We start from the raw sequence: 19,442 nt of genomic DNA, 5'->3' as shown, positions 1-19,442 counted from the left end.
ACTAGCAGCTAATGGGAAGCAGAAACTTTTTTTGTTAGCTTCTCCTTTATCTTGCATAGATAAGAGGTTAAAATTCAGTGCTATGTCTAGGAGAAAAACTTTTTTAAATATGATGAAGACTGGGCTGATCTAAGGGTAGAGGTCTGCTTTGTTATTAGCAAGAGCAAAGCTTACTTAATAGTGACAGTCTCTGAAAGATGGTGCTTCTGTTTGGCCAGAAAGATGGGGTCTTATACAAAGCTCTATCACAGAAGGAGAAGAGCCTTGAAAGGAAGGAAATTGAAGAAAAAACTAGCTATCATATAAAAAATGCAGATTAATGTTCAGATAAGCATCTCAATTGGTTGTCATACAGCATCAGCACTATTTGACTTTACCTTGCATCTTAAACAAACCTGGTCAGATACTCTTCAGAACGTTAGCAGGAATCAGATAATGCTTTGGGGTTCTACAGGACTGGTATCTTTGCCTGCTATCTTACAGAAGTCAAGCCTGGATAGTAGCCCATGCTGATCTGTGTTGTGATCTGGGAGTTTATACTGTCACCTTTCACAGTATTATTTTTGAAAAACGAAAGTTTACTTGGAATACTGAAATGCTGATAAGTTATTTTTCCAGTTATACATTTCTGTGACAAGTCACGTGCACTAATAAAATAAGTTAACTTGAATATTCAAAGTGCAATTAAGATAAAATGCTCTAGTACAGGTAAGATAAAACCTCTAATATACAGAAAATACAGCTCCTTTTAATGTTTTTATTTTGCCCATGTACAGGTTGCCAGTATACAGCATATCACTGACAACAGGCAGTGCAACACATTATATTGCATTTCTGTTGGGCCAAAGGGTAAAACTGTATATAACAAAAAAGGTAACAGTGCATCAAAACTAAGGTTGACAGGTATCCACACGTCCCCTCACACACAGTCAATTAAGAGCACAAGTTGAATCAAAAGTCATTCCTTAGAATTTTTGGTTGCAATACTGCTAATATGAACATAAGTTATAAAAAAGTACATGTCATAGAAATGTTTACAAATAAGTTAATTTCAATATTCACATTAGAAAAATATACATTTGATATGATCAGTCTTTTCCAGAAGAAAGCATGTATAAATAAAACAAGTGTTTATATTTATGGCTCCACTTCACTTTGCGAGAGCAAAATATCTTCACTTTGGCCATCCGCTTCCATTGCCAGTAGTGCTTCCACAGTTTCCAAAGGAACCCCCTCAGGGGTGCGAATGTGCATTGTAGTACCGTCAGCATTAGTTACAATCACAATGCCTTCTGCTTGAGACAGAACAGCAGTACCTGGATGAGATAGAATAAGCCCATCTGCAGTCTGAATAAAGATCTGTTCGTGTCCCTGAGACAAGAATTCATGGCTCTCATCAGCAATCTCAAAGGCTACAGTTTCACCTACAGTAACTGCTAGCTCATGTTGTCCAGCATGTTGTTCCTCTAGCCCACAAGAGAATTCATTCAAGTTTTTAATTGAACTTTCAAGATTCTCCCGAATGGATATGGAGGTTTCCTGTACAGGATTCTGATGTGGGTCAGTTTGAGTCTTGTATGAATGGTCTACTGGCACAATGCTTGTTGAAAAGACTTTTTCAAGCTGCTGCATCTGATCAGCAATATCGGCATCATTAAGTTGTTCAGACTGTTCACTGGTATTAGTGTAACTCTGGTTTTCTTCATCTTGCTGAAGTTTCTGATATTTTCCATTATGATCACTTTCCTCATTCATTGACAAGTTGGTACTCTGATTATCAATCACATCTTCTGATACCATGCAGTTACAAAATTCAGAACTTGTCAGTCCACCTGCTGTGTTCTCATTTACAAAATGTGCTTGAACAAATTCTTCTGGTGAGTTATCTGCCTCAGCATGCAACAGTACTTCAGTACATGGTGGAGATGTGTTACTTGTACTATCTGGTCCCTGTATACTTACGGGTTGAGAGCATTCCATTCTCATGGACTGAAAGATATCTGAATTTGCAGAGTTAGTTCTAGTTTCTAAATCAAATGGTTTACGTTGCTCACCTGTATGCTTTGCACTTCCAGTTGTGCTAGGAGTAATACCGCTGTCTTCGGAAAGCACAGACACCCCATTTAGTGGATTAAAACCTGAACAGTTGAGGGGGAAAAAAAAAGTTACAGCGTGTTGTACAACAATATGATTTTGGACTCTCAAAAGTAATTTTCTACAAGCATCTTTCTAAGATTTTATCTAGTTTTCCCTCCCATCAAGTAGTGGAGGATTCTTGGAACAGAATTATGCTATTGCCCATATGAATAACAGTAAAAAAATACTTTCTAAAATATCAGAAGTATACTTCTACTCAGGTTCTAGAAGTAGCTCTGGTAGGTTCCATATTTATTCTCCCAATGGCTCCATATCAAACGATCTTAGTTTATGAGAGGGTGGTGGTTGTTTTTTTGTCAGAGTCCTGAAAACGGCCTGTGATCAAAGATATGCTGGGTTCTTTCCATCGTGCATGATACTAGTAATAAAAGATACAACAGCAGCCAAATTATGCCCCTTTTGCTTTTCCCAAAGCGTCAAGGTAATCTGCTGGCAGACTGCAAGACATTTCGTTTATGTTGACTGTCCACGGGCATGGCCGCCCACAGCTCCCAGTGGCCGTGGTTCGCCATTCCTGGCCAATGGGAGCTGTGGCAAGTGGCATCCAGCATGTCCCTGCAACCCATGCCACTTCCCGCAGCTCCCATTGGCAGGGAATGGTGAACCGCAGCCACTGGTTGCTCCGGGCAGCTGTGCCTGTGGACAGTCAGTGTAAACAAAATGTCTTGCAGCCCGCCAGTGGATTACCCTGATGGGCCGCGTGCAGCCCGTGGGCCGCAGGTTGCCCACCACTGCTATAGAGGGTAGATGTTACACATACCACATGCTGGGTAATAACATGAGAAGACTGTATGTTCCTAAAATTAATCTGACTGTTTATTAACAGAACTGTTTACAGAGATGATGCAAGTGCACCTAGCATTCTAGCCGTGTGTACGCAGACTGACTTCCTATGCCTCCTCCAAAATCTTGCCTCCTGCACCTGTGCAACTTTGTTACTTTAATAGGTTTTCACAGGTAGAGTCGATGGGACCTTAGTAAAAAAATCAAACTCAGTAACAAATACTGATATGCCAACTCATTCAATTTTAGCTGTTTCCTCTTCATGGTTAACAAGAGTCAAAACTTGTTTTTGTCATTAACATATTGACTACACAGGAGACCTGTCAGGTAAGAAAGTGCCATTTTTATATAGTTAGGTTTTAAAGTGGAGCTGCACCTTAAACTAACACAAACCTTAGCGGAAGTGCTAATGAATCAGATACTGTTTAACTTTACTGAATTTTTAAACAAATGGAAGTACAGCAGAAAATCCTCTTGTAAATGAACTAAGAGGAATGTGGTCTTGGGAGGGATCCTTTAAAGGATGAGAAATATCTAAAAAAGTGAAAGGGAAGAAGGGGCAAAAATCAAATGAGCTAAAGCACAGAAGCTTGTACTAGTGGCAAAAGAACAGCTATATAAAAAGATATAGTTCTTACACTGATTTGCTCTACACTCTGCCCCACATTCTGTCTTTTCGGTGTTTGTACAGTCCCTAGTACAATGGGATCCTGGTCCATGATAGGGGCTCCTAGACACTATGATAATACAAATAAATAATATTCTTAATTCAAACTTCTCAGCTAAACAATCATTTAAGGACCTACAGAAACAAGTGCAAGACTAAGTTGAAGGCATGGTCATACATCTTTAGAGACAACACAAGATAATGGAATTAACTGACATTCACCATAAACAGAACAGAGTTGGTAAGTTAGAAGTTAAATGTTACCGTCTTCTGTAGTCAGTGTAGACAAGTTCCAGCTCTTTTCCTCTTCTCCATTTTGGCTAGCATAAACATCTTTCACATTCTCCAATATGCCTTCTACTCTGGTCCTTTTAGCTGATGGCAACAGTTCTTCATATGAACTCTGTCAATATAAAACCTAGCAGATTCGATATCACTTGCAGAAACAGACAATTTGTAATCTTTTCCAGTATTAAGTGAAACATTACTCCCACCTACAACAGTTTTTCAAAGCTAGGAGGCCCTTAAAATAAATTCTAAACACAATCTAGAACTTTTTAAAGATGTTTTCTTGTCTTTTAGTTTTGAAGTCTTTTAATAAACCTGGCCTTGCTTCACAATTTGAGGGATGGGTCTGAGAGAAGTCTCACTAATAAGATCTGGGACAGCTCACACACAAGTAGTACCTACTATAGAAGAAAATCTCTCCTCCCTCCCGTCTCCAGCTTCAGTAAAGGGCAGTGAACTCCCTGATATGAGAAGTGTGAGTTGGGGTGGGAAGGCTGACAAGGTCATAAGTTTAAGCACAGGCAGAAAAGGGAAGATGCTGCCATCACTCCTCTCTAAAGATAGCTCTGAGGGCTCGTCTACTGTACAAAATTAGGACGACTTATTTAGGTTGACTTATGGCCACCATGGTAATTCAGTCGGCTATTGGTATCACATTGCCTTCCTTCAGCCAGTGGAGCACATCCTCACGAGGAGCGCTTGCACTGACTAAAGTGGGGCATTGCAGGGCACTGACAGCCAACATGGCACACTAACAGCCACGTGGGGCTCACAGCTGGAGCCCCGGCCTCGGGATAACAGGATGAGTCCAACTGGTTCAATTTCACAGCATGGAGCCTACCAGCAGGGAAATTGACATTCTTGTCCATTTCACGGTTGTTATTGTCTCTGACTCAGAGCAGTGGTGCTCTGAGAACACTGGGAGCTCAGCACTGGGCAAGGCTCACAGCTGGAGACAAGAAATTGGCCAGGCTCAATTTCACAGAACCAAGACTACCAGTGTGAAATTGACATTCTTGTCAATTTCACAGCTCCAAGTTATAAGCAGGTGCTGCTGACAGAATGACAGCCAAGAGGTGATGTAAGTAACAGTGTCTGCATGGACACTGCGTCACCCTAACTAAACCAACAGAAGTGCTACGCCTCTCATGGAGGTGGAGCTGTTATGTCGGAGTAGCAGGTCACTTACTTGGGTGGAAGCAGCATTCTACTGTAGACACTGACATAATTACGTCGACATAAGTGCCTTACATCAACCTAACTCTGTAGTACAGAGTAAACCAAGTCTGAACTGAGGCTGCCATCAGAGGAGAAGAAACTATCTGCTCACTGCTACAGCCACAGGCAACAGATTAAATATGCTAATCTGATCCTTTCAGAAACAAATGGGCTGGTTTCACTCACCACTGTTAGCCTAATTAGCTGCAGCACTCACTTCTCCTCCACTACTTAAATGTGCATGCTGGCCAGCCCACCTTTTCCAACCAAGCTACTGTTCTCTTCCAACAGCATGATACTTCAGGTCAGCCTGCCAGATCCTGCTTTAGATCAGGGGTTCTCACCAAAAATGTTTGGTGGCCTCAGAATGCGCCCATGAACTCTTGCTGGTGGCCACTCTGACAAATTTTCCTATAATACTTAATAATCTTTAGGAAAAACAAATAAATATGCACATACATGTCCAAATCATTTCAATTTATTTATGTAGGGTTTTTTTCTGCTGCCTCCCTTGGCCCCCCACAGATTCTCCTGGCCCTTCTCTGCCCCCAGACCTTGCTGCTTCCCCCACACCCCATTGCCCCAAGCTCCCTTCCACAGCCTTGCACCCCAGCTTCACCCAACTCCTTCTCTCCTGACCACAGCTCCCAATTAGGTCAGCCCTGCTGAAGTACCACTGCCCTGGGCTGAAGCCCAGAGCCAGAGCCCCATGGGTACAATGCAGGAGGGGGCTGAAGCCCAGAGCCCAACACCGGAGCAGGGAGGGTGCTGAAGCCCACCCCCAGAGTCCCACAGATGAAGCTGGGCGGGGGGCAGCTGAACCCAGTCCCCAGGAGTAGCACATCCTTAATGAAGGAGTAAGGGCAGAAACACACTGAAAAGCTAAGCTCTTTACCTAGCTAATTTTGATCTCTTCTTAAATACCCTCCAATCCAATATTTCAGTGTTATTGACTCAGAAAACTCAGTTATATCTGGAGCCGTCACTTTAATAGAAGTCAGGTAACACTGTTATAATTTATTTCTTGAATATTCACATTACCATATTTTAAGAGGCTTTAACTTGTTTATATATTAAGTTCACAATTATTCTGTACCTCATTTGCTCGTTTTTTCCCTGATATCTCTGTAAACATTTGTTCACCAACTGTTTTAATCATACATTGTGTGGAGGAGTCTATAGCTTGTAACTTTTGTTTTCCAAGAAGCTTCTCTGTAATTCCTAGTGATTCAGCAACCTATAAAATAATTTGGGATAACAAAATATAAGTGTGGTTTCTCCAACACCAAATTTTCAATACTTATATAGTCAAATATGTTTCTAAAACTGATCTAGAAAGACATTCAACACTGGGGTCCACTCTATCAGTCAAAACATATATACAGCTTCTTAAGCTATTTTAGATTACAATAACTTCTACAATTAGCCTCCATTCAGATTAAGCATCTCTTATATAACAGCTAAAAGTAAAAATCAAGAAGGTAAGCTTAGAGCAAGAACTAGGAATGTAGTGGATATGGCTCACAGTACCAGAGTAAGTTACTGAACAGCAGAGTTTAACAAAGGACACTAAAGTTTGCTCATGACTTAAAGTTTTCCCAGTCTTTATTTTTTTAAATCCCTTTGTATCTTCAGACTCCGAACACATTCTCTTACCAATTTTTGCTCTATTTTGTGAACACATTGATTTGTTAGTATAGGGTTTCTCATGAATGCTGGACTTTTTTTTTTTTTTAAAGCACATTACAGCATGTGTTTAAAAAAAAAAAATCAAAGTATTATACATGGACTTTGCAAAGAGAAGCAAAAAAGGTAGGTCAAATTTTGGGCCTACCAACCTTGACAGTGTCCCTTTAAATTGGTACAATTTCATTTCTCCAAAGAGGAAACATCATGATTGAGCAATTGCACGAGATAAAGTCAGATGAACACATGTAATAGTAATAAAGGCAAACTTTTGGTATATATTACGATTCTGCCACGATTTATTCTGAAAAACAAATATTCGATTAGCCAATGCTAAAACTGCATACTGTATTTCATTTTTACTGAGGATTACTCTATTTCCTCTCTTCCCTTCCTCCCCTGGATTTTCCAGTTTGTCCTGTCTTCTCTTGGTCTCACTCAAATTAAGATCTTTGGAGCAGAGACGGTCTTTTGTGCCTTGTAAAATACTGATCATGTTTCTTGTACTTTAAAAGTTTTGCCAGCAGTAATATGTACAAAATAGTGTTATTCACTACTGAAAATTCAACAGTGATACATCATTACTTGTAGAGAGTCATTTCATTCCAAGCATCAGGAACTGTAAGAGATGTGAGAGATTCCAATATAATTCTCTCTCTCACCCAATGCTAAGAAGTGAAGTAGCGTCTGGAAAAATTGAACTCTTTACACCAGCACACATTTGTATTATGATCTGCACAAACAAGCTTTAAAAACTGAAAAAGCTATTAAAGGAGCAAATCTTTGTTGTGTTACATGCCTCAGTTTGATTATGTTCTGTTAACGAGCTTGCTGAATTTATACTTTCATTGAAAAATTAAAAATAAATACATTTTCAAATGGTTCAATTATAGGGCATCTTTAAACTGTAATGTTTACTAGAAAATAAACTTTGGCAAATACAATGGATTTGTCTGCAGGAGGCTCTTTGCATCTCTGTCAGATCCTCAAATACCAATTATTTTAGCTCATCCCCAAGGGCTTCATGTCTTGGCCACTTCCTTTCTAGCCAAACATGGGATGGGATTCTGTTAATGCTACTGTCCATCAGAGATTATGTTGAGTCACCAAAGTACCCCTGGCAGCGAAGCATAGCTTCACATTACTCTAAGCACCTGGAGTTTTGATTTGCATTTTGTAATTTGTAGTCAGATATCAACTAAGGCTGTGGTTTAATCAAATATTTTTTATTACTGATCAAATTCCAAAAGATAAATATCTTTAAATCTTTTGATATGTGTCCTTCAGTTTACACTTTATCTCCATTTTCTCTTACCAGGAAGTTGCTTTTCTGTTCACTTATGCTATATAATGCTTAGCAAGAGAGAAACATTGCTGAACATTCCCTAAAATACCCCCTCCAAAATGTGTCCTCTTACCTTGGGATCTTTTATTTCCACAGGTTGCTGATAACTCAGAAAATCAGAATTACTGAAATGGTCTTGAGACATTTTCTTTACCATATTATGTAACTCTTCAAATTCTCTATAAACATCTGGAAAAAAGGCTTTTGCTGGGTAACCTTTTTCAACCTAAATAGAAGCAAGCAAGAACATTAAATATGAAATATAATTAATTAAATAAGCAACATATAGATTTGTTTTGCTTAGCACTTTTTTCAATCCTCATTTTATTAACCTTACCAATCAGTCCAGAAATGAAAGGATTGTAAAATCTTCAGAAATAGCACTGATGAAGCAGGCAGCAAAAATTAAAAGTATAATCTGGCAAACTATCAATCTTTAACTACATGAGACTCAAGGGTGAACTCTAAAATGTCTTCAGCCTTCATATGTCTAACACAGGGAACTAAGATTAATTCCCAGAGAAGTTTTCATGGTGTACATGAATGATAAAATCTCCAATAATTTAATATATGTACATGATGAGAAAAGCTCACCTTCATCAGTAGAAATTCAAACACAGTAACAAGCTTTGTCAGGCGGGGAAGGGCCAGCTCCATTAAATCTTCATTGTCACATTGTTGGATTAGCTGGTAAACACCAAAATAGTTTCTTTAAGGGGAAAAAAGCCAATATATGCTAATCATCCCTTAATTCATAATGTAAAATCTTAGTTCTCCACTACAGGACCCAATAGTCACTATTAAAGAAATGGCATGTGGTAAGGACCAATTCACTTTCTTTTACAGGATCAATAAAATTAAGTGGCTTTTAAGAATAAATGTGAATGTAAATATTTGACCACAAAAGTTAAGAGTATGGTCCATTCTTTCAACACAAGCAGTTAATGATCAGTCTCAGTAACAACTGTGTACTTATATGAAAAGAAAAGTAGACCTTAATGAATTAAGCAAATAAGCAGAAACACAAGCTCAATCCACAGTGATGTGCAGGAAGCTCAGAAAAACATGACAATTACTTAGATTGTAAGAAAAGTATTTTTAGAATAAGATGGACTCATTTTTATTACACATAATTTTTATACATTAATAGACACACATAGTAGCAGTGGCACTACTAATTATTTTTCCCCAAAACAGAGCCAAGAGTGCATCAAATTACTAAGAGGCCAATAATTATTATCCACAGGGCCGGTTTCTTAAAAGATACAGATTTTTTTTTTTTTTTTTTTTTTTTTAACCAATAACTTGATTTATATGTTTTGCTTAAAAACTTATTTAAAATTTAACTTTGGTATTTAAATAATCCCCAGGGCTCCTCATTTACGCACATACATGTCTAGCTATATGTCAAACATACAGCAGCTCCTTGGAAAGTACATCCTCACTACATTTTGATTAAATTTATCAGATTTTGGCAGCAGGTGGGGGAAAAAGGTACATATGAAATAATTGCAGAAGGGAACCGTACCTCTTTTAGTCCAGCCTTTCTTCTAAATATGATGTGTTCTGTTGCCACATTACTAAGCGACTTAGAAGGAGACCGACCAGGTCTACTAAGTCTTCCCGAACAAATTGATCTTCCAGTCATCCTCGGTCGGCCACGTCTTTTAGGTCGTCTGGGTCTTCCAGGTCCATTTGGCATTCCAGGTCCCTGATGTACTAGATCAGTCTCATTTTGTTGTGCTGCCAACAAAGGTCTGTCTGCTGCAGATTTACCAGTCTTTATAAAAAAAAAAAAAAAAAAAAACCAAGAATCATTAAAACAGTCTCCCTCCCTCAATATGCTGCTGAGAAAATCTCAGTTTAAAATATTTAGCGAAATTATTCAACCAAATGCTCTGAGTATCCCTAGCCTCTCTTTGCCAGATGCTGGGAATGGACAACAGGACAATCACCTGATTGCCTGTTCTGTTCATTCCCTGTGAAGCACCTGGAATTGGCCACTGTCGGAAAACAGGATACTGGGCTAGATGGACCATTGGTCTGACCCAGTATGGCCATTATGTTCTTAACTTCAAGTTAGTTTCATTTACTATGCAATTTCAGTATTATTTGATATGAGTAAGTATAGCTGCATTAGTATTTGCAGGATTAAATCAGGAAGAGGCTAGGGACACACCTGCTTCTGTAATTTGTTGTCACTATTTGTAATGTTAGTTCTCCTGCCGATCCATTAAGCATTATACACAACACAAAGGGAATTTGATCATAAACAAGAGTAGCCTACGGTCTTGTCAAAGTGCTTTCTGATTCAAAGATGGTATCTTATTTTAAAAGATGAAATAAAATGGTTTTATATTATTAATTTAGATTTAAACAATAGTATAATAGATCTAAACAAAAAGCTCTAGTTGCCCTGATGGTTAGTTTTACAATATCATAATGACCACTCAGCAGCATAGGTGCCAACTTTGCCTCTGCCTGGTGGGTGCTCGACCCTCCCCAACCCCTGGCCCCACTCATGCACTGCCCTTGCCCTGCCCCCATTCCACCCCTTCCCCAAAGTCCCTACCCCCTTCCCACCCCATTCCACCCCCTTCCCCTACCCCACCACTTCTCCACCTCCTGCCCTGAGCGTGCTGCATCCCCACTCCTCCCCCTCCCTCCCGGAAAGTCCTAAGCGCCGCCAAACAGCTGTTAGGTGGCGGGGGTGGGGGGTGGGAAGCGCTGGGAGGGAGGGGGAGGTGCAGGGACGCAGCACGCTCGGTGGGGGGAAGGAGGCAAGGAGGAGGGGGCTTGGCTGCCAGTGGGTGTGGAGCACCCGCTAATTTTTCCCCATGGGTGCTCCAGCCCTGAAGCACCCACGGAGTCAGCGCTTATGCTCAGCAGTATTAAGTTCATATATGAATAACAGACTCAATGCAGCAGCAGCATTAAACAATCATATGGAATGAAACAAATTAACTCAGCCAGCCAGAATACCAAAGAAACTATCCCCTATTCCAGACACTATACCTTCAGCTTTCCCCCAAAATACTGTCAAACAAACAGTTTCTGCAGTGAGCACAGGAGGTCAAGTTCAGGCTACCCTGAATCTTATGTTTCCCTATTTTTAAGAACATAAGAACGCCCATACTGGGTCAGACCAAAGGTCCATCTAGCCCAGTATCCTGTCTTCTGACAGTGGCCAATCCCAGGTACCCCAGAAGGAATGAACAGAACAGGTAATCATCAGGTGATCTATCCCCTCACCCATTCCCAGCTTCCGGCAAACAGAGGCTAGGGACTCCATCCCTGCCCATCCTGGTTAATAGCCATTGTTGGACCTATCCACCATGAATTTGTCGCGTTCATTTTTGAACCCTGTTATAGTCTTGGCCTTCGCAACATCCTCTGGCAAAGAGTTCCACAGATTGACTGTGCGTTGTGTGAAGAAATACTTCCTTTTGTTTGTTTTAAACTTGCTGCCTATTAATTTCATTTGGTGACCCCTAGTTCTTGTGTTATGAGAAGGAGTAAATAACACTTCCTTATTTACTTTCTCCACACCAGTCATGATTTTATAGACCTCTATCATATCCCCCCCTTAGTCGTCTCTTTTCCAAGCTGAAAAGTCCCAGTCTTATTAATCTCTCCTCATACAGAAGCTGTTCCATACCCCTAATCATTTTTGTTGCCCTTTTCTAAGCCTTTTCCAATTCCAATATATCTTTTTTGATATGGGGTGACCATATCTGCATGCAGTATTCAAGATGTGGGCATACCATGTATTTATATAGAGGTAATATATTTTCTGTCTTATTATCTTAACTTTTTCTTAATGATTACCAACATTCTGTTTGACTGCCGCTGCACACTGAGTGGATGTTTTCAGAGAACTACCCACAATGACTCCAAGAGTAGTGGTAATAGCTAATTTAGACGCCCATCATTTTATATGTATAGTTGGGATTATGTTTTCCAATGTGCATTACTTTGCATTTATCAACATTGAATTTCATCTGCCATTTTGTTGCCCAGTCACCCAGTTTTGTGAGATTCCTTTGTAACTCTTCACAGTCTGCTTTGGACTTAACCATCTTCAGTAGTTTTGTATCATCTGCAAATTTTGCCACCTCACTGTTTACCCCTTCTTCCAGATCATTTTTTAAAACTGTTGTTGTGGTCTCAATACAAACAAAATCAAGCTATTTAAGCAACAGTAAACAATGGACATGCAGGACTACAATATTCACTACACCAAAAGAAGTTACAAAAATATAAATTTTCAAAAATAGTCTCAAAGCTACCATGGAAAAAAGTTGGCAAAACAGAGTCCAAGAATCTCTCACTGAAAGCCACTAGCTAGCTAGAATATTAAAATTAATGTCCCAAAGATTAATTACCATTTGAAGATATTTATAAATTGCCTGATCACATTAATGTTACAATAATTCAAGTGTCCTCTAAGTTCTATGAACGCATCTTAGTCCTAACCTTCAATACCTCTTGCTTACGCTCCAACAATATCCCCACTCTTTGCACAGATTTCGCAAATTTAGTGCAGTTTTACCTATCAAGGACTAGATGCAAATTACCAAATTCATTCAACTGCGACTGAAGTTTTTAATTTGAAGTGTGGGTCACTGGTGCTACTCTTCCTCCATAATCTATCTGTATTGATAATCCTCTTAATGTTTTTTGATAAAGATCATAACTGACAATGGCTTTGGACAAAAAATATAGTTATTTGACAAAAAAAAAAAGAAAGGACAAGGAAAAAAAGTATCTAGCCTGGTGACTGAAGCCGCGACAATAATTAAGTCAATTTATAGACTAGTAAGTCATTCAGTTACCAAGGGGAAATTTTGTGTGGCTCATATTTGTCAGATAGAAATTTCAGATTTTCTGTAGCACTATATTCAGCCAATCAACAGTCCTAAAGATTTTATGGCAAAATAAATTCAAAAGACCATTTTTAGGTTTTTCTTAAGTCCCCATCACAGGCAAATTAGATCTACATAATGAGTCAGTTGACTTCATGGAGCTTTCTGTTCTTTTAAGTTGTAGAAAACTCTGCTTTGTGTTTGTAATTATCTACTAACCTTGCTATGTCTCAGACTACCCACATTCACACTTCTGGAAGCAACATCACATTCACAAAAACACAACAAATATAACATTGCTGCATCCAAAAGAACAGTCTTCCTAAAAAGGCAGTTTGATACAATTATATCTCCACTGTTTACAGTGGAGACTTTCTTTCGCAGCAAAAAGGTTACAAAGACCATTCATTTCTATTGACAAATGCACTTTACTATGAAATGGACAGTTTAAAACCAGTTTCCTGGAACCTCTCCAACTGAAACTACTTATTTTTCTAACTCAGGAAATTGTATTCTACCTACCCTAGATTTCTCTCTATAGTTTCAATTGCAGAAGTCATGCTTCACTTCCAACAGTACACTACACAGCATAGCTGTCCACTGACAGCTGAGTTTCAACCCAGCAGAGGCGGTATTTCAGTGATGGGTCAAACTGACTCCTGAATATAGAAGGTGGGTTTTTTTAAGCCTTTTAAAATAAAATATACATGAACTGCACAGTGTTTTTTCCTTATGTGAAAGCTGAGAAATAAGTGAGGTTAGTTACAAAGTCTAAGTCTTATTCTCCCCGTGCAGGTCACTACAATTTTTTGTTCGTTTGTTGTTTATTTTAAAACTTAACCAATGGTCATACATATTTATTGCAGTTTCAGACAAGCAGATTGCAACTTTTCCTAATTCATTCCTATTCTCTTTTGGTCATGCACCTAGGTCACTACCTTCAATCTATGTAAAGAATTCCAATTGCCAGCAATAGGAATTCAGAATATGAATTAGTGTAGAATAAGGTTCTAAAATTGCAATAATGTTGGAGTGAAATTGCCTTTATATTGTTTATGAAACTGCGTATTATGCAGAAAGCAAACTACTACTTTACCTGTTGCTCACTCTGTGAAGAAGCAGTTTCTTCCAAACCAATAGCTAGCGAATTTTCATTATTTAAAGTGACAGCAATTGGTTGCGAGAGTGTCAGACTCACAGTTTCATCTTCTGCTCCTCCAGAAATATCCAGAAACACACTTCTGTTAGTTTTATTCATAGAAACTTTTTGCTGTGAAGACTCCAATTGTCCGTGACCTGGATTAAGTTTATAATGTCGTGCTAATCCTCCTTTTCCTATGTAGGATTTTTCACAAGTCTGACATTTAAACATTTTGGGCTTCAGGTTATAATTCAAAGGATCGAATAATGCATCCGTTCCCTTTGCTTTCCCCTCATCGTCATCTTCTATGCTTAGTTCAGAATAGTCATCAGAATCAGACTGATGACCGTCGGCCAAATCCTCTGTTTTAATGAATTTATAATCTTTCGCTTTATATTTTGGAGGACGTGAAATCCGTCCAGAACGAGTCTTCACTTTCAAAGATTTTTTTAGCTTTAGTTCTTCTTTTTGCTTTTTCTCAAGGCTCGAGATAAGAGTATTTGCTGAACTGGCTGCCACCAAAGTAACATTTTGAGACTCAGTAGCAGACACTGCGGCACATGTAGTTTTTTGTCCATTCAATGTCTGGTGTGTGGGAATCTTATTTACTGACACTGGTCCATCAGGGGCTAACGGTCTCTGCACAAGTAGCTGAACTGGAGGCTCAGAAGAACTATGCAAGAAAAACTGTTGCTGCTCAGTTCCTGTTACAGGCTGTATCCTAATAATCTGGGGATTAATAATATTAAGTCTAGACAGACCACAATTCCTACCAACTGGCTGACTCGGTGTTATAGCTTTGGACTGGACTTCTGCAAGAGGTGGCACTGGCTTTTCATTTTCCTTCATCTGCCCCGGCTGCACTTGAACACAAATGGCTTCTAATTGCTTTAGGGGGAAAAAAGTTGAGAATGTAAAAGTACAATATTATTTATCAAGATTTTACATCTTTGTGTATAAGACCTTACAGTGAAACATGAAGAAACTAGATATATCATCCAGTTTTCTTACAACCCTCAAGGTACATATTTCCTTCCTTCCAGCTACTAAATTATGATACAGTTGCATTTGTTGCTTAGATAAGGAATTTCAGTTTACTTTGTATATCATATCACTGTTTTATTTGTAATGTCTATCAACCATGAATTTAGTTGCCAAAAACTAAGGAATAATTTCTGCAAATGGATCTGTTGGGCAGAGCCCTGTTGAAGTCAATGGGGTTCACATGGGCAGATTCAGTTGCAAGCTCTAGACCTATGCTGAATTTGTAAACTGAACAAGCACATCTCACCCACAGGACAACTACTGTCTATTAATTTTGCAGGCCAAGTATTAGGCCACAGTTATACTCTAATAAATGCACAGTTCAAAAAATCCATAAGATGATATAAACAACTCAGGCCACCGGCCTATCACCTCCTGTCTGTCCTCCTCTCTCCACCCTATTTATTTATGGTCTTGTTTGGTTTTTTTTTTTTAAATCACACCACAGGGTTAGCAAGGGACTGAGGAAGAGTCAAAGCCTGTCTATTGCCTCTTACTTGAAAAGTGTCCACTTCTCTAGCTGCAAACCACTCATCAAAGCACTTAAGCACATGCCAGAGTGCAAGCACAGGAATAATCCCTCTGATGCTGTACAAACACATGATTAAGTGCTTTGCTAGATCAAGGCTTAAATGGACAGCTCTCCATTTAAAAAAAATTCTACAAGTTAATTGATTCTAGTTTTGTCAAATAATCCCCCCCGCCCCAAATTAAGCAAATACTATTCCTCAAAGACTATTATTATTATTATTTGTATTACAGTGATGCCCAGAAACTCTAATCATGGACCAGGATCCCATTGTGCTAAGCACTGTATGAAAGGACAGAACAAAAAAATATAGTCCCTGCCCCAAAGAGCTGACAGTCTAAATTCAGTCCAGACATCTAATTTCAAACTTCAAATGTTTCTATTACAAGAAGAGTGTGAACAAAGATTTTTCTGTTTTTAAAAAACAGTTTTCCGTAATACAAACACAGCCGAATGGATGTTACTTTTTTTTTTTTTTTTTTTAAAGTTACTATTGGGCAAGAACCAAGCATGGAAAATCTTAGCCCAAAAGGAAAATATTTGGGAAAGTTAAAGAGTGCATGAAAACAAAAGTTATAATAGAAACAGCTTTAAAATCTCAAGTATAGCAGGCAGCCACTGTAATAAAAAAAATCCCCATAGATCAATGGACTAGCATGAACTAAGTACCCCAAACACTCAGTTGCCGGATACACTAGACTGACAGGTTATGTTGGCCCAGTCACTGTAAAGTAGTTCTTCCAAATCATGCTGGACACCTGTGCTTATTCTGACAGACTAGAACATAGGTCATGCTGACCAGCGCCTGTCACCTCCATTCAACAGTATACGCTCTACCTTGTTAGAAACTGAGCTGCTCCCAACACCAGTCTTCCAACTAGGAAACTGGAGAAATCTAAATTCCAAAGTAGGTTAAACTGATCAGGAAATTAAGGTGAGCAGTGGAACTGGTGCACTGGCACTCAGTACAGTTTCATCACTGAGAAAGGGCCATGACTATTCAATGTTCAGCACATTCTAAAGCCCAGGCCCAGTTCCATATAGGAGACCACTTTCCCATTCACTTGACTCTTGGAGTTCCTAAGACATCTCCTCTTCCCCTTCGTTTACCTTGTGTACAAGGCACCTGGTGGTACCGATAGCTTTGCCCTGCTGAAGGGCAACCTGCTGGGCCACATTCTGCAATTGCTGTGCTGCATTGTGCATGATACTAGTCACTGGCTGGGACCCGGAGGCAGCAGTCAGGCTACAGCCCTGTGGGGATCTGCTGAACCCTGATGCTGGGGGCACGAGGCTAATCTCCTGGGGTAGCGAGTACCCTCCACCTCGGTGAGGAGGCAACAATAAGGACCCAATGCCAGCTCCAGAGGAGGGAAGAAGAGACGGTGGAGGCTGCTTTCGGGCCCTGCTCACTTGTTCGATGACCCTCTGCAGCTCCTCGGGGGCCAGAGGCGTCGCTGTGGCCTGCTGGCCGGGAAGCTGAGCCAGTGGCTCGGCCTGACTCTTCTCCGCCGGCAAATTCCCCGGCAGCCCAACGGCCTGGTTCTCGGTCGCCGCCACCAGCCGCTCCTCGGCGCTCAGCTCAGCCCCCTGCACCAGGCTCCCACCCGGCTCCAGGTAGAGAGTGGTGCCGACGGCAGAGGAGCTGGCGGCCAGGCTCTGGGCCAGCACCTCGGTCACCGCCAGCACCTCCGCTCCCTCCTCGGTGGGAGATCCAGCCTCCAGGGGGCCCAGCAGGCCCCCGTCCTCCTCAGGCTCCAGCGGACCCAGCAAGTCACCCCTGGCCGCGACCGCCCCGGGGAGATACCCAGGTCCCAGCAGGCCAACCCTCTCCCCGGCCGCCGCGCTGTGGAGAGCCCCGCGGGCGGCGGCCGGTCCGGGGGGCTCTCCCTCAGCAGGAGACGGCGGCGATGCCGCTGCCACGCTCTCGCCGCCCCCATCCCCGGGAGCCGCCATCTTGGCAGCTGTCGGGGGGTGGGAGACGCATTCGGCCCCCAGGTCTTAAAGGTGTGGAGCGAACCTAGACGAACCGGCAACGCAGGAGCCAATGGTGGCTGTCCCTGCGGCATGGACACGTCATCATGGAAGGGGCGTGGTCATATGGACGACGGGGGCCCAGCAGGGACAAGACACTTTCAAAAGCGTTTTCCTGTGCGATGGCACTCAGTGAACTTCAGTGTGGTACAGTTGTATTCGGTATACACTCATTCAACAGCAAAGAGTCCTGTGGCACCTTATCGAGTAACAGACGTATTGGAGCATAAGCTTTTGTGGGTGAATACCCACTTCGTCGCATGCATGTAGTGGAAATTTCCAGAGGCAGGTATAAATATTCAAGCAAGAATCAGGCTAGGGATAACGAGGTTAGTTCAATCAGGGAGGATGAGGCCCTCTTCTAGCAGTTGAGGTGTGAACACCAAGGAAGGAGAAACTGCTTTTGTAGTTGCCTAGCCATTCACAGTCTTTGTTTAATCATGAGGGGATGGTGTCAAATTTGCAAATGAACTGAAGCTCAGCAGTTTCTCTTTGAAGTCTGGTCCTGAAGTTTTTTTGCTGCAGGGTGGCTACCTTTAAATCTGCTAATGTGGGTCCAGGGAGGTTGAAGTGTTCTCCTTCAGGTTTTTGTATATTGCCATTCCTAATGTCTGATTTGTGTCCATTTATCCTTTTACGTAGGGACTGTCCAGTTTGGCCGATGTACATAACAGAGGGGCATTGTTGGCACATGATGGCGTATATTACATGAGTGGACGTGCAGGTGAATGAACCGGTGATGGTGTGGCTGATCTGGTTAGATCCTGTGATGGTGTCGCTGATGTAGATATGTGGGCAGAGTTGGCATCGAGGTTTGTTGCATGGATTGGTTCCTGAGTTAGAATTACTATGGTGCGGTGTGTAGTTGCTGGTGAGAATATGCTTCAGGTTGGTGGGTTGTCTGTGGGCGAGGACTGGCCTGCCTCCCAAAACCTGTGAAAGTGAGGGATCGTTGTCCAGGATGGGTTGTAGATCTCTGATGATGCGTTGGACAGGTTTTAGCTGAGGACTGTATGTGATGGCCAGTGGAGTTCTGTTGGTTTCTTTCTTGGGCTTGTCTTGCAGCAGGAGGCTTCTGGGTACATGTCTAGCTCTGTTGATCTGTTTCCTTATTTCCTCGTGTGGGTATCGTAGTTTTCTCAGGAAATCTGTGGTGTCACAGAGATAGCTGGGAGTGCTGGTGGCGTAGGGTCTGAGTAGAGAGTCCGCATATCCGGACAGTCCTTCAGTGAGAGTGCAAATGCCCGAGATGATGGTGGATCCAGGATTTCTGGGTCTGTGGATCTTGGGTAGTAGATAGAACAACCCCAGTTGGGGCTCTAAGGGTATGTTGATTTGTTCCTGTTTAGTGTAGGGAGTGTCCTGAGTAGATGGTGCAGTTTTGTAGTGTATTCCTCAGTGAGATCTGAGGAAAGTGGCCTGTAGAATTTGATATTGGAGAGTTGTCTGGCAGCCTCCTTTTGGTAGTCAGACCTGTTCATGATGACAACAGCACCTCCTTTATCAGCCTCTTTGATTATAATGTCAGGGTTGTTTCTGAGGCTGTGGATGGCATTGCCCAAAAAAGACAAGCCCAAGAAAGAAACCAACAGAACTCCACTGGCCATCACGTACAGTCCTCAGCTAAAACCTGTCTAACGCATCATCAGTGATCTACAACCCATCCTGGACAACGATCCCTCACT

At 41.2% G+C, this 19,442-nt stretch overlaps 1 protein-coding gene across 4 annotated transcripts; it reads right to left on the bottom strand.

Annotated features, from left to right (window-relative positions):
• Nucleotides 1–737: 737 nt before the first annotated feature.
• Nucleotides 738–17,814, bottom strand: ZNF839 (zinc finger protein 839). 4 transcript variants are annotated; one of them, XM_043549914.1, is made up of 9 exons: nt 16,834–17,814; nt 14,106–15,038; nt 9,673–9,924; nt 8,739–8,831; nt 8,218–8,370; nt 6,210–6,350; nt 3,872–4,010; nt 3,579–3,677; nt 738–2,138 (listed from the first exon to the last, which is right to left on the bottom strand). In XM_043549914.1, exons 1-9 carry the CDS (start codon nt 17,677–17,679, stop codon nt 1,138–1,140), a joined length of 3,657 nt encoding a protein of 1,218 aa, XP_043405849.1. In that variant the 5' UTR covers nt 17,680–17,814; the 3' UTR covers nt 738–1,137. The 4 variants fall into 4 exon arrangements, with proteins under 4 accessions (XP_043405849.1, XP_043405850.1, XP_037756905.1 ...); XM_043549915.1 differs by having other exon boundaries at nt 17,137–17,813; XM_037900977.2 differs by lacking the exon at nt 3,579–3,677 and having other exon boundaries at nt 16,834–17,812.
• Nucleotides 17,815–19,442: the final 1,628 nt, after the last annotated feature.

The sequence above is a fragment of the Chelonia mydas genome, chromosome 6 (genome assembly GCF_015237465.2).
Source record: "Chelonia mydas isolate rCheMyd1 chromosome 6, rCheMyd1.pri.v2, whole genome shotgun sequence".
Lineage (NCBI taxonomy): Eukaryota > Metazoa > Chordata > Testudines > Cheloniidae > Chelonia > Chelonia mydas.
Note: the sequence above shows the minus strand (reverse complement) of the source record. Positions and strands in the feature narration are given on the sequence as shown.

Coding starts and splice junctions, on each gene's coding strand:
- ZNF839 (XM_043549914.1), bottom strand. CDS start 17,679: ATGGCGGCTCCCGGGGATGGGGGCGGCGAGAGCGTGGCAGCGGCATCG. Junction 9,925..14,105: donor CTTCACAGAGTGAGCAACAG/GTAAAGTAGTAG, acceptor TTTTTTATAAAG/ACTGGTAAATCTGCAGCAGA. Junction 4,011..6,209: donor GGAAAAAACGAGCAAATGAG/GTACAGAATAAT, acceptor TTATATTGACAG/AGTTCATATGAAGAACTGTT.